Genomic DNA, 14,919 nt, shown 5'->3' on the forward strand with positions numbered 1-14,919 from the left:
AGATCATGGGCTTTGTTATGTAGGGGATGGAGAGCCTTGAAGGGCCTTATGAAATAGTAAGGGAACCAATTAAGAGGTTTTCAGTGCTGGCTTGGGCAAAACTTTAACTGAAATGGACCCATACAGAGATGAGCACGGCTCTCCTGCACAAGGCAAACCATTATGCCGGACACCTTAAACTTACACAGTGCTGAATGTCAATTACATCTCAATAAAACTGGGTAAGAAAAAGGTTCTTGTGACAACCCATGTGAGAGATGAAAGTGGCCTGAGCAAGCTCGGTGAGTTGGGGTGGAGAGGAAGGTGCATTTTTGGATAAGCATTTAGATTTTTTTATAAGCTTATTTTCTTTTATAAATTTATTTATTTGTTTATTTTTGGCTGCTTTGGGTCTTTGTTGCTGCGCGCGGGCTTTCTCTAGTTGCGGCGAGCGGGTGGCTTCTCGTTGCAGAGCACGGGCTTTAGGTACCCAGGCTCAGTAGTTGTGGCACATGGGCTTAGTTGCTCTGGGGCATGTGGGATCTTCCCAGACCAGGGCTCGAACCCGTGTCCCCTGCACGGGCAGGCGGATTCTTAAACACTGCGCCACCAGGGAAGTCCCAGCATTTAGATTTTAAATTATCTTCTAGGGAAAGTAATCTTTTGTCTAAAGATGTAATGAAGATGACTTGAGTGAACAGATAGATAATGGTGCCATCAGCTGAAATAGAAAATGAGAGAGCAGGAGGAGGTATTTGAGGGAAGAGGATGAATTTTATTTTGGATATATTAAGTTTGGTTGGTCGAGGCCAGCAGTGAGGCCACTGCTTGAAGTGGGCAAAGTCTTTGATGTGCGGCAGCGTGAACAGGTCTGGGGTTGGGAGGTCACTGGAGGCTCAAATCCGAACTCCCTCGGTTGAGTGACCCTGAACATAATCTCTGTCACTGCATTTACTATGGTGTTTTGAAAGTCCCCTTGACTGCATCTGTCTTTTTCCCCAGCCCTGTGCTGTCAGTCGCTGTCATTTAGCCACATGTGGCTATTGAGCTGTTGAAATGTGGCCAGTCCAAATTGAGATGTGCTGGGGGGAGGGATAAATTAGGAGTTTGGGGTTAACATATACACACTACTATATATAAAATAGATAAGCAAGAAGGACCTACTGTATAGCACAGGGAACTATATTCAATATCTCATAATAACCTATAATGGAAAAGAACATGAAAAAAAGGATATATGCTCATGTATAACTGAATCACTTTGCTGTACACCTCAAACTAACACAACGTTGTAAATCAACTACACTTCAATTTAAAAAGAAATCCAAATAAAGATGAGTTGTAAGTGTAAAGTACAAACTGATTTTGAAGATGTTATCAAACAGACTGTAAGGGCTTCCCTGGTGGCACGGTGGTTGCAAGTCCGCCTGCTGATGCAGGGGACACGGGTTTGTGCCCCTGTCTGGGAGGATCCCACATGCCACGGAGCGGCTGGGCCCGTGAGCCATGGCCACTGAGCCTGAGCGTCCGGAGCCTGTGCTCCGCAACGGGAGAGGCCACAACAGTGAGAGGCCCGCGTACCGCAGAAAAACAAACAAACAAAACAGACTGTAAGGTATCTCTTTAATAATATTTTTATGTTGATTGCATGTTGAAGTGATATTTTGGATATGTTGGGTTCAATAAAAATATATTATTCAAATAAATTTTAACTGTTTACTTTTTTGAAAATGTGGTGACAGGAGAATATACAACTGCAAATGGCCCGTGTTATACTTCTGTTGGACAGCACCACCTGAGACGTCAAACCTGTTTGTGAAGGGTGACGTCTGTGCCTCGTGCATCTTTTTATCCTCAGCGCCTAGAACAGTCGCGGGCGCATAGTGGGCACTAGGCAAGTATTTATGAATACATGAATGAAACCTATGAGTGAATGGAATGAATGAATGAATGAACCTGTAAAAGCAATAAACTTCCCTCAGAAGGATGTTCATTACATTGTATCTTTGACAATGTTAGATGTAAATGTGCAAAAAGACTCAGGCTCTAAGTGTTTTGCTTGATTAGAGCTCCAACGAACCCCTAATGACCTTTGACTGAGACCCCAGCTGTAAAGTGGAAGGAGGTGTGAAAGCTGGCAGTTGCATTTCCTTAGGGAAGTGGGAGCTGCCACCAAGAGGAAGGAGGTGATGTGTGGTGGGAATAGCAGGGCTTTGGAGTCACACAGACTTAGGTTTGAATTATGTTCCACCACTGGCTTTGTAACCTCTCTTTATTTTCTTAATTTCTCTGGGGCTCAGTTTGCATGGTGAAATGGGGATAAAAATACCTCTTAGGATTGTGTGTGACAATTAAATGAGATGACATATATTAACTTGCAAACCGCTTGTCCCTTGGAGGTATTTCAGTAAATGTACATTCCCGCCTGCTCCCAGCCTGGACACATTCATGGCACTGCAGAGTTTAAGCTAGTCATCAATCAGTCAAGTGTTTATTGAGTGCCTACTCTGGGTTAGACACTATTCCAGGAACTGGAGTACAGCAGTGAGGCAAAACAGATGGAAATCCCTGCCCTCCTGCAGCTAACAGGTTAGCATGGGAGAAAGATAATAAACAGTAAGGAAAATGCATACTGTGTGAAATGATGATGGGTGTTATGGAGAAAAAGAAAGAAGAGGACAGGAGGTGTCAGGGAGGGCAGAAAGGGGGTTGCAGTTTTAAATAACAGTGGTCAGGAAGGCCTCGCTGACAAAGTGACCGTTGAGTACACTTGAAGGAATGAAGGAGAGAGCCAGGTGGAGAGGGGGCAGCGAGAAAAGGCCGCACAGGACAGAGCAGCAGGTGTCTGTGCTGTTGAGGGGTCACAAGGAGATGGGTGTGTCTAGAGCAGCGGGAGTTAAGGCTGAGAAGAACGGGAGATGGGCTCAGCAGGGGATCTGGAGATAGATCATGTCTTGTAAACCACTGTAAAGATGTTGGGTTTTATTGCAGGTGAAATGGGAAGCTAGTGGGTTATACTGGGCAGAGAAGTAACATGATCTGATTAGGTTTTAACAGGATTGCGGTCACTCTGCCTGCTGTGTAGAGAGAGTGGGAGATGAGTTAGTTGGCTACTGTAAAAAGGGGAGAAATGAGGGCAGCTTGAGTGGTAACAGTGAAAGGAGTAATAACTGAAGGCTCATGGACCCCTAGGAGATCTGTGGATAGGCTCAGGGGTGTCCTTGAACCCCCTGAAATTTTATATAAATATTTGTGTGTCAGTGCATTTTTGGAGGGAGGGCTTCTACTGGAGTCTCAAAGCAGTTCCATGATCCAAATCAAGAAGAACCTTGGTAGCAAATATGCCGGATACCTCCTGGCTCTTCGAAGTCCCATGATTAAGTCCTTCCCTCAGACCTTGATCCTAAATCTTCCAGGGCACTGATCCTGTTTGAGAGTCTCTCAGAGCTTCTGCCACCCCGTTTAGGACTGTAGCATCCCTGACATCCGGTTTTCACTCATCAGGATTGTTAAGAAGAAGAAAAAAATCACAGGGAAATGGGTAGATTCTGTTCTTTTTTTACGCTACACCCTGTGGAAGCTTGGAAGCCACAGGCAGTAATAGTGAAAAGGCTTCACACCTGCCTAGAGACGGTGTGGGGCACTCACGAGGCTAGTTCGCACTCGGTAGATTTCTTTTTAATAAGCTCTGGTCTATGAATCACATAAATTTCAGCACTGAGAGCTGATTTTACGGTTTGGTTTGCTTAATAGTCACACAATTAAAATAAGTTGTAAAAAACAGTGATGGTGTTTGCCAGGATAAATATTTAAAAGGGAACAGCTGTAGGAAGATGTAATAATTCATATCGACCCATGGCTCTTCATTCTCAATAAAGGCTATGGAGGTTGGCTTTTTTTTTTTTTTTTTGCTGTGCTGTGTGGCATGGGGGATCTTAGTTCCCTGACCAGGGATCAGACCCATGCCCCTTGCAGTGGAAGGGTGGAGTCTTAACCAGTGAACCACTATGGAAGTCCCTGGAGGTTGGTTCTTAACCAGAGGGTTTTTTTTTGTTTGTTTGTTTGTTTTTGCCTCTCCTTTGAACATCTTTGTGCTGCAGTTGCCAGGTTGAAGTAGGACAGCTGAGAGGAGTCAGGTGTGCCTTTGGGAGTAGGTAATCCATGGCCCAGAGATGGGGCTTCTGGGGCAGGGGTGAGGTCACAGATACAGAGTGAGGGAGACTCAAAGGTACTACCATCCTGCTTGAACTTTTGGTTGGGTTTTCTAGTGTGAAGTCCTGGTGGTCACGTTTCTTAGGAGGTAAGTTAATAATTTTCAAAAGGAAAATTAATTTTACCGAGAGAGCCTATTTGAGGAGCAAACTTAAGTTTTGGGTCCTTAAACTTAAGTTTTGTGTCCTCCACAGGACTGATGACCGCTGGTTTTCCAGCTCTGGTGTGCAGCAGAGGTTGAAGACTGGGTTGAACGCTCCCTCTCTTGTTCCTCGTGCCATTGCCTTTATACCAGGAGAGCCCCAAGCCCTCTTCTCTTCTTTTCTGGGAGGTTCCACTTCCTACTGAAGCCTTCCGACCAGCAGCCCACTATGGTTTCCCACTCCTGCCTTCAGCTCCTGTCTTGGTCTTGGTGATTGTAATGGAAAAAACTCTACTGTTTCCGTTTACATTATACACAATACTCTCTGAATATTACTTAACTCTGACACCAGACATATGGGTTTTCCAAACATCAAGCAATTCTGTGACACCCGCTGGGTGTCCTGCCATTTAATTCAATTCTGACGCTATCTACCTGGAGCTAGTGTCAGACCCCATCGGTTAAGTGCGCAGTCCAATGAGACTGCACCCTCCCACCATTTTGGATGCTAGTCACAAATCCAGGTTATCTGCGCTTGACTGACTGTAGATCAGAATTTCCCACCACCCCGTCCTCAGGTTTCGATTAATTTGCTAGAGCAGCTGACAGAACTCAGGAAAACAATTTACTTACTGGATTGCTTGTTTGGTGCCAGGAAGAATTCGTATTAGCTGCTAAATGCGGAGGTGGCCCATTACACTGTAGAGGCTATTGTGTATATCTCCTTGTGCTGCTCCTCTCAGTATAGATAAGGGCTTCATGTGCCAGAGAAGGGAGACACAAGGCAGATTTCTTATCCCTTCCTTTAAGCTGCTGAACTGACTTCTGTTTTGGTTCCAATTTCCATGAGTTTGGTCTTTTGAGAACTTTGCCAAGCAACTTGCTGCCTTGTGGGTATTATTCATTCAGTAGATATTTATCGAGCCCTATTATGTGTCTGGCATTATTTTATTTTATTTTTTTTGATCCAGGATCCAGTCCAGGATTATGCTTTTTTTTTTTTTTAAGTATTTATTTATTTGGTTGCGCCGGGTCTTAGTTGCGGCTCGCAGGCTCCTTAGTTGTGGCATGCTAACTCTTAGTTGTGGTATCCATGTGGGATCTAGTTCCCTGACCAGGGATTGAACCCGGGCCCCCGGCATTGGGAGCGTGGAGTCTTATCCACTGTACCACCAGGGAAGTCCCCCCTGGCATTATTTTAGGTTGTGAACAAGACAGACGAGCTCCCTGCCCCTGTGGAGTTTACTTTCTGATGTGGAGACACAAAATTTATGTACCAGTAAACAAGCTAATTTAAGATAGTGGGAAGTTTACTGAATTCATAGGAAAAATGTGATATAATGACAGGAGGTGGGGGGATGGCTGTTTATGTCATCTGAGAAAGGGACATTAGGGCTGAGAACTGAATGATGAGACTACCACCATGCTATTTGAGGTCAGGCCCCAAGCAGAGGGAACTGCAAGGCACAGGTCCTGAAATGGCATGCTTGAGGAATAGGAGGCTAGCCGGTGAGACCTGGGACATAGAGAATAAAAGGGGAGAGTGTAGCACATGACGTTAAAAGTAGTTCACAAAGTGGGGTCCTCTGGATCACATTTAGCTCACATGGTGTTTTTGAGATTTCACTAAAAACATAAATGACCCTGACTTGCAATTTCTCTTGAAAATTAAAAAAACTTGGCCAGGCCAGGCCTCTATTCCTGAATGATAACATTTGATTTCAACATACAGCAGTTATGCTCACCTGTCCCCTCCCATCCTCCTTTAATGGGGCTCGTGGTCAGCAGTTCATAAATAGTAGATATTTGAATTAGTAACCACAGAGCATCATGTAGGCTTGATAGGGCCTGGATTCTTTTTTTCCCTAAGTGTGATGGAAGCATATAATGAAGGGTTTTAAGTGACAGAGTGACTTGATCTACATTTTTAAAAGATGACTGTGATTACTTTGTGGCTGGGATGGGGACAGGCAACAATTAATGCAGGAGACGTTGGTGGTTAGGACCAGTAGAGACAGAAAGTAGTAGACAGATTCTGGGCATATTTTAGAGGTAGAGTTGCCAGGACTTAGCTAATGCATTAGATTTGGATAAGAAAAGGGAATGAAGGATGCCTCCCGGGAGAAAGGTTAAGGCTGGGGATATAAATCAGGAGTTATCAGTATATGGGTGATATTAATTGTATTAAAAATTTTTTTTATTGGAGTATAGTTTTTAAAATATTTATTTATTATTTATTTATTTATGCTGCACTGGGTCTTAGGTGCGGCACATGGGATCTTCGTTGAGGCATGCGGACTCCTAGTTGCGGCATGCATGTAGGATCTAGTTCGCTGAGGGATTGAACCCAGGCCCCCTGCATTGGGAGTGTGAAGTCTTACCCACTAGATCACCAGGGAAGTCCCTTATTGGAGTATAGTTGATTCACAATGTTGTGTTAGTTTCTGCTATACAGCAAAGTGAATCAGTTATACATATACATCTATCCACTCTGTTTTAGATTCTTTTCCCATATAGGTCATTGCAGAGTACTGAGTAGAGTTCCCTGTGCTATACAGTTGGATAACTTATTAGTTGTCTAATTTATATATAGTAGTGTGTCTTTGTCAATCCCAATCTCCCAATTTATCCCTTCCCCCCGCTTTCCCCCCGGTAACCATAAGTTTGTTTTCTACATCTGTGACTCTATTTGTTTTGTAAATAAGTTCATTTGTATTATTTTTTAAGATTCCACATATAAGCGATATCATGATATTTGTCTTTCTATCTGATTTACTTCACTTAGTATGATAATATGATATTTGTCTTTCTCTGTCTGACTTACTTCACTTAGTATGATAATCTCTAGGTCCATTCATTTGCTGCACTATGGGTGATATTTAAACCCATGGGAATGAATGAGCTTGCTGAGGGAGTAAATGCAGATAGAAAACAGAACACAGGGTTACAGGAATTTTTTTTCCTGTTCAAATTTAAAGCATCTAAATTCCTGGTGTCATACAGGCTACTAGACTCTCAGTATTAAAAAGCAACCTAAGGGGGGACTTCCCTGGTGGTGCAGAGGTTAAGAATCTGCCTGCCAATGCAGGCGACATGGGTTCGAGCCCTGGTCCGGGAAGATCCCACATGCTGCAGAGCAACCAAGCCCGTGCTCTACAACTACTAAGCCTGTGCTCCAGAGCCCGCGAGCCACAACTACTGAGCCCGCTCACTGAGAGCCCGTGCTCCAGAGCCCGCGAGCCACAACTACTGAGCCCGCTCACTGAGAGCCCGTGCTCCGCAACAAGAGAAGCCACAGCAGTGAGAAGCCCGCGCACAGCAACGAAGACCCAACACAGCAAAACAACAACAACAACAAAAAAACCAACCTAAGGTCATCTATCTAGCCACAATTCCTACCCACATATGTATTTACTCAAATCCCCTAACACAACATCCAGCCAAGTAGCTAGCCAATGGGTGCATCATTAACAGGAAACATACTATTTTCATTAAGACTTTCCATTCATTAGAAAGTGGTTTCTCCTCATATCAAACTTTTAGGTAGGTGAGTATATACCTATATCTGTATCTCCAAAAAGGAACAGTGTTGAGAGTGAAAGGGGACACCATTCATAATTACACCAAGACAACTGGGACTATCCTGGGCAAATCTTGCAAGTAAAAGTAAAAATACTTTGGCCATCTCTGTCTCCAGATAGTCAACTGAATGACTTTTAAAATCTTTAAAAGGTGAGACGTCACTTGTCTCATGGCAAAATTAAGTATTTGGAGTTAAAAGAAATCTCAAAAAAAAAATCCTCTGCTCGAATTCCCTCATTTTAAAGAGGGAATTAAGGGACATTAAATTATTAGCCTAAGATCAAGCTAGCAAGTTAATAGTAGCATGGGGCAGAGTTAGACCAGATTCTACTAGTAGAAACACTTTTATTGCTTTATTTATAAACTTCCATTTATAAACCCCTTTCACGTGCATGTATTATTAGACTCTCACTACACCCTGTGGGGTATCATCATCATTTTATAGTAGAGCAAACTTAAGTTTCAGAGAGGCGACTTGCCCAAGATCACTAGACATTAAAAAGTAGAGTAGGGGGAACTATATTAAATATCCTGTGATAAACCATAATGGAAAATAATGTGAAAAAGAATAAATATAACTGAATCACTTTGCTGTACAGCAGAAATTAACACAATATTGTAAATCAACTATACTTCATAAAAAAAAAAGTAGAGTGGGAACTTGAACCTGTCTTTTCTCGTGCCAATTCCCTTGTTCTTTCCATTACTCCATACTAATCTAGTGAGTGTTACATTAAAAGTGTTAGGTCTAAGTTATACTCTTTTCCCTGCAATTTTTTTTTTTTTTTTCTGTACGCGGGCCTCTCACCGCTGTGGCCTCTCCCGCTGCGGAGCACAGGCTCCGGACACGCAGGCTCAGCGGCCATGACTCACGGGCCCAGCCGCTCCGCGGCATGTGGGATCCTCCCGGACCGGGGCACAAACCGTGTACCCTGCATCGGCAGGCGGACTCCCAACCACGGCGCCACCAGGGAAGCCCCCTTCCGTGCAATTTTAATTCCATAGCATCTTATTTTGTTCCCTGGTGTGTAAAAAGTAGTCATTACTTCCATCATTAAATGAGATCTATGTGGAAGCATTTTGTAAATTGTAAGGCACTGGACAAATGAACATCTGAAGGCTAGTTATGAGATCAGCATTTTTTTTTTCCCTCCAAGTTAGGGGAACTGTATTCAATTGGGTGAGAGTATTTACATAATTACTTTTTGTAGTATTTACAATAATTCTAACACAGGCATACCTCATTTTATTGCACTTCATAGTGCTACATTTGTTTTTACAAACTGAAGGTTTGTGGCAACTCTGCGTTGAGCTAGTCTATTGGTGCCATTTTTCCAACAGCATTTGCTCACTTTGTGTCTCTGTCACATTTTGATAATTCTCACAATATTTCAAACTTTTCCCCTATTACCATATTTGTTATGGTCATCTATGGTCAGAGATCTTTGATGTTACTACTATGATCACTGAAGGCTCAGATGATGGTAAGCATTTTCTATACAAGAATTTTTAAATTAAGGTATGTACTTTTTTCTAGACATAATGCTATTACACACTTAACAGACTAAAATATAGTGTAAACATAAGTTTTTTATGCACCGGGAAACCAAAAAAGTTGTGTGGCTTGCTTTATTGCGATATTCACTTTATTGTAGTGGTCTGGAATGGAACCTGCAATATCTTTGAGGTATGCCTGTAAATGTTGGCTGAATTGGGGGGGGGTTCTCTAAAAACAGAACAAGTGACAGGAAGAAATCCCTGGGACCAATCCTTACAATTTGGAAACACTGGTGGTACTCGCAGTCTAATGCTGAAACCTATTTCCCACAGCTCTACGAGGTACAAAGGAGCTCTCTAAGGCATGGAGGAACAAGAAGGATTCAACAGCCTGTGTAGCTATCTACATCAATCTCAGATACAACAAGGATTCACTTGATCTTGATCAGGGACCCATCACTCATGCTCTGGGATACAGAGCATTGGGAGATTTTGAGAGCTTTTGGGTCCTCCTAAAAACCCACTGGGGGTTTATATGCCTGGCATTCCTTAAGCTCATCCTTTAAGTGTGTTACAGTAAAGGACTCAACAACCTCAAGGATACTCAACTCTTAACTTAGTGAAAGTTCCGACTCCTTAGAGCATGGCATTCAAGGCCCTCCACAACGGTTCATAACCTCCCTTTTCAGTGATAACTCCCACTGTTGTCAGGAATAAACACTCTGCTCCAGTTAAACTGGGCTGCTCACTACCTCCTCATCATGTTGTATTTTTCCACCTGGATACCTTTCTCTTTATTTTTTTGGCTGTGTCGTGCAGCATGCGGGATTTTAGTTCCTCGACCAGGGATTGAACCCATGCCCCCTGCATTGGGAGCGTTGAGTCTTAACCACTGGACCACGAGGCAAGTCCCAATACCTTTCTCTTTAAACCTGAGCTGTCCTTTTTGGTAGCCGTTAGTCACATATGGCTAGTGAGTACTTGAAATACGGCCAGTCCAAATTGAGATGTGCTATTAGATACACCAGATTTCAAAATACATTTCTACAGGAACCCCCCAAATGTAAAATATTTCATTAATAATACTTAAATATTGATTACATATTGAAATTTAACGGAATATTTTGGATATATTGGATTAAATAAAATAAAACTAATTTCACATTTTTTACTTTTTCATGTGGCTACTAGAAAATTTAATATATGTATGTGGCTTGAATTATATTCTTAATATTCAGTGCTCCTCTAGATCATTAGCCTAGCCTCTTAGGCCCATGTAGAAGTTGGCCCACCATTCAAGACCCCCCTTGTACTTTCTCACATCCTGAAATAATAAGATGATAAACGACAGAAAACTCTAAGTGTGGGTTCATACATTTGATGCAGACATGCCTTTTACATTATCAAACTGAAGTTGCTATCACAGATCCACTGGACAGCTCAGGAAAGCAAAGCCTTTCTGCCAAAGGCCACAGGACAATTAATATGCTCCATAAGTGTTAGATAACTTCTTTTAGGCACCCACACTAGAAAAACCCAAAACCCCTGAATTCCATCTATATATCTCCTGTTTTTCTTCACTTCTAGTCAATGTTAGCCCTTCCTGTGAAATTCTTTCAATACTATTACTTTTCTCTCAATACATACCTAACTACAGTCTTAGTTGCCTTGCTTTTAAAATCTAGTTTCCAAGTAGTCTCCCAGCTTCCTACCCCCACCCACGTTCATTCCGTTCTATATATACTGCAACTGAAATAATCTTCCATAATATTTCTTGCAGATATGACTCTCTGCTCAAAAACTTCCATTTTGCCCACATTGCCTACAGGAAGAATTCTTTTGTTCAACACTCAAGGCTTTTTTATACCTTATCCCTGGGCTTAAAACCTGGGCTTTAGGGAAACTAGACTGAGCTTATGTAAAGCACTCACTTAGAACTCTACCTGGCTTATAAGAAAGTCTTAGTTATTATTATTACTACTCACTTTTATTTGAATGTGCTGTACGCATTTCTATCCCCGGAACACTGCTAATTCCTTTTTCCTATTTGAATACCTCTATCTCCAAAGGGAGAAAGACTGATTTAAACTATTGATGATCAGCACAGGCTAATTGTTACCGCTGGAGAAACAACTTATACCTCCTTCCTACAATTGATAGAACCTGTTAACTCTGACCCCTAATTTATAATATGTAACAATAAAATTTAAGATTAGATGGGATATAAATAAAAGGTAGCCTTTCTTTTATGCAATAGACAGTAAACTTACGGAATGTGTCATTTAAAGAAAAAACAAAGCCTGGAAAAATACAAATAGGTTCTGGATTTAGGGCAGTGGTGCTCCAATTTTGGCCTTACGAGAATAACCTGGGAAGCTTTCTATTTTTGGCCTCGCGGCTTGCGGGAATCTTAGTTCGACTAGGGGTAGAACCCGCGCCACCTGCAGTGGAAGCGCGGAGTCCCAACCACTGGACCACCAGGGCATTCCCACAGAATAACCTGGGAAGCCATCAAAACTAAAACTAATGCAGGTGTCTGAGCCCCACTCCAGATTTACTGAATCTCTCTAATGGTAGGGCACGAGCACATGAATTTTTAAAAAATCTTCCTAGATGATCCACATACACTTTTTAAAAATCTTTGTATGAGATCTTCCTGTGCACCTACATCCGAGAATCACTGGTTTAATCAAGAGAATTTTTGGATTAAGGAGGTTGGTCATACTTGGCATAAAATTTTCACCATATTCTCCTGGAACCCGGTTTTGAAACAGAGACCTGCTTAGCCCTGAATGACTTATATGTTTATGAGTAGTGTTCTTAAAAACAACAAAACAATCCCCCGCCCGGCCACAACCCTCTTGAGTTTGATTTAGGGAGTCAGAAAAGAAAAAGCCATATACATTCTAAATGCCACACTTGGTTTTCATCTAAAAGCTTGTCTGTTGGTCTGACTTCTATTAACTGATAAATTTCAAAACATAATCCTTAAGTAAATATATATTTAATATGTACAATATTTACAGCTTACAGCTTTTACAACTCAAACTTTAGATCTATAAGTGTGTGAAAAAGTGGGCATTTGAGTGTAATACTTCGAAAACTTCAAAAACACCTTTACCTGAAAAATATTTTACACCAATTTTCCAAAGCGGTATCTTCACAGGCTTATTGTATCTCGACAACCCAGTCAAGTTACCCAATCTCTAGGCATGGAGTAAACGATATCGTATTGAGGTGGAACTTTTTATACAGTCGTAGAGGATGTAGAACTCTTGGGTCTTTGATACCCTATAACAAAGTCCCTTTCACCCTCCAATCCTGAGACAACAGATCCTGTAGTTCTACCTCATCATCGCTGTCAACGTTCTCCTCTTCCTTTTTCTGCAGTTCTTTTATGGTCAGAACCTCTTTAAGCTTATTTTTTATCTCATCCTGGCGATTCCGCAGCTTTTCCACCCGACGGTAACACTCTATCTGCTCATCGATCTCCCCAATCTGCCGGTCCAACCGTCCCTCCTCATCCTCTTCGGCAACTATGGCTTCGGAAATAGTGTTGACCTGTCTCATGGCTTTTTGAAATTCGTCCCATTCTTTGTCCATCTGATCCTTTGGGGCATCAACCTTTCGTACCCTCGCATCTATCTCAGGGTCGTCAAAAAACCCTTCCGGTAACGCTTCCGCGGTGTTTTCTCTCCTTTCCACCACTTTTTCATGTATTTCTGCTTTCTCAATTGACCCTGAATGAGGAATTAAAGGGGCCTTGGGAGGATTTGTGTCCGAGAAATCGCTCGGCAGCCTACTACCGGTTGCCTCCCGCGCGGAGGAAAGAGAGTGTTCCTTGCCCTGTGCGTTGGCCGGATGCTTACAGACATCCCCTCTTTTCCCTTCTCCTTCTCCTCCCTCCTCTTTCTCCTCCTCCTCTTCCTCATCTTCATAATCAGGGAGTAAACCGAGCCCCGAAGCCTTACTGAGGGTCGCCCTAGTGGACTCCTTTCCGGCTTTGTCAAAGTTGGTGGGCAAAGCGGAAGTGGAGGGCTGTACTTGAGACACCACGGAGGCCTTCGCTCTCTTGGCATCTTGGCTGTCTGCGTCCGGCGCCTTCCTCTTGGCGGACTGAGGCACTGCGCTGGCGGATTGAGGCACTGCGCTGGCGGACGGTCCCTGGGCGGCTTCCTTCGCGCCTTTCAGCTCGGCCACTTTCTCCCGGTGCTGCTTTCCCAGGACGTGAGTCTGCCACAGGAGCTCGCTCTTAACCGGGGTGTTACACAGGGCACAACTCAGCTGCCCCAAGCGGTTGTACTTCGCGAATGGAGATTCTATCCGTTTACGGTTGGTGCTCAGACGCTGCTTCTCCTTCATCAACCGCCGCAGTTCGTCCTGATTAACCACTCGCTTCCCCGCCTCAGGCCGAGCGGAGGCGGAGGACGCCATCTTTGCGACCCGACCCGAGGCGATTCTGGCTTCCGTCCCGCAGACGCCTGATGACGTTACTTCCTGTCCGGGCGCGGATTGGCTGAGGCTCAGGAGCGTGAGCCGTGGCGCCAGGATTTCCCTCAGAATAGCAGCTGAGGCTGCTTTACGCCGCGGGATTCCTCTTCCTACCGTCTGGCCTTGGCTGCGAAAAAAGCCATAAACTCCAAGGCTGAGGTGGCGCGGGCCCAGGCAGCCTTGGCAGTCAGTGTATGCGCCGCCCGAGGGTTGCAGGATGTGCTGCGCGGACCAACTTGGGTTCTAAGGGAACCATGAAAATGTGAGACGGCGGTTAGGGCGTCGGGGTTTGTTGGGTGTCGGGGCGCGCTGTGAGGCAGACGTTCCACAAAGAGTTGGGAGCGATGTGGACGCACTTGTGGGCCTGCTTTCCCTCGCTCTCATTCCTGCCCTGAGCTCATTTCTAGCCTGGTGGGAGAGGAGGAGAAATGCTACCCGAAGAAAGGGCCCACTGTGACCCCCTCCCTGCCCCCCAACTTCTTGTTAAGGTTCATATGCACGTAGAAAGTCAGTTCATTTAGTGTCATATATGAAACATAAGCCGTCTAGCTCCCCTGCTGTTTAAGAGTTTGGGATTTGCTTGGCAGTGGGTTGTAGAGACGGCACGGGCTTTGGAACCTGGCAGGCTTGGGTTCAAATCCAAGGTCCGCTCTAGCTATGCGTCCCTAGGCAAGTTGAACGCTCTTTCAGCATATATTTACTTAGGACCATTATTTTCTTTAGAAGAGAGGGAAAGAGACTAGTGAGGGCAAAGAGGTGTAAGAGGAGAGAGGTACAGTCTCAGAGGAATGAGCAAAGTAATTAATATTAACAGTAAAAGAGGGCGCTGAGTATGTACGAACTGGGATGCTGGGAACACAGAGATGACCAAGATACAGTTTCTGTTCTTAAGGAGTTCTGGTAGAGATGAATGTGCTAATTATATATATACCATTATACTGAGGAAAGGGACTAATAACTGATGGCAGAAGGGAGAAGGGAAAGCTTCTCAATAACAGGAGTTTTCATCAGTCTTG

General features: G+C 43.7%; 2 protein-coding genes across 2 annotated transcripts in view; one reads left to right on the forward strand and one right to left on the reverse strand.

Moving 5' to 3' along the window:
- Positions 1-10,599: 10,599 nt before the first annotated feature.
- Positions 10,600-13,862, reverse strand: ZNF830 (zinc finger protein 830). Its single transcript, XM_081218920.1, has one exon. It carries the CDS (start codon positions 13,844-13,846, stop codon positions 12,704-12,706), a length of 1,143 nt encoding a protein of 380 aa, XP_081075046.1. The 5' UTR covers positions 13,847-13,862; the 3' UTR covers positions 10,600-12,703.
- A 34-nt stretch (positions 13,863-13,896) lies between these two features.
- Positions 13,897-14,919, forward strand: part of CCT6B (chaperonin containing TCP1 subunit 6B) — a gene marked incomplete at both ends in the record, with an annotated part of 38,809 nt that continues 37,786 nt past the window's right edge. Inside the window, 3 exon segments of the mRNA XM_081219834.1 lie at positions 13,897-13,927; positions 13,986-14,128; positions 14,131-14,165. Of these exon segments, the coding sequence (XP_081075960.1) occupies positions 13,897-13,927; positions 13,986-14,128; positions 14,131-14,165 (209 nt within the window).

The sequence above is a fragment of the Mesoplodon bidens genome (genome assembly GCF_964165515.1).
Source record: "Mesoplodon bidens genome assembly, chromosome: 19".
Taxonomy (NCBI): Eukaryota; Metazoa; Chordata; class Mammalia; order Artiodactyla; family Ziphiidae; genus Mesoplodon; species Mesoplodon bidens.

Coding starts and splice junctions, on each gene's coding strand:
- ZNF830 (XM_081218920.1), bottom strand. CDS start 13,846: ATGGCGTCCTCCGCCTCCGCTCGGCCTGAGGCGGGGAAGCGAGTGGTT.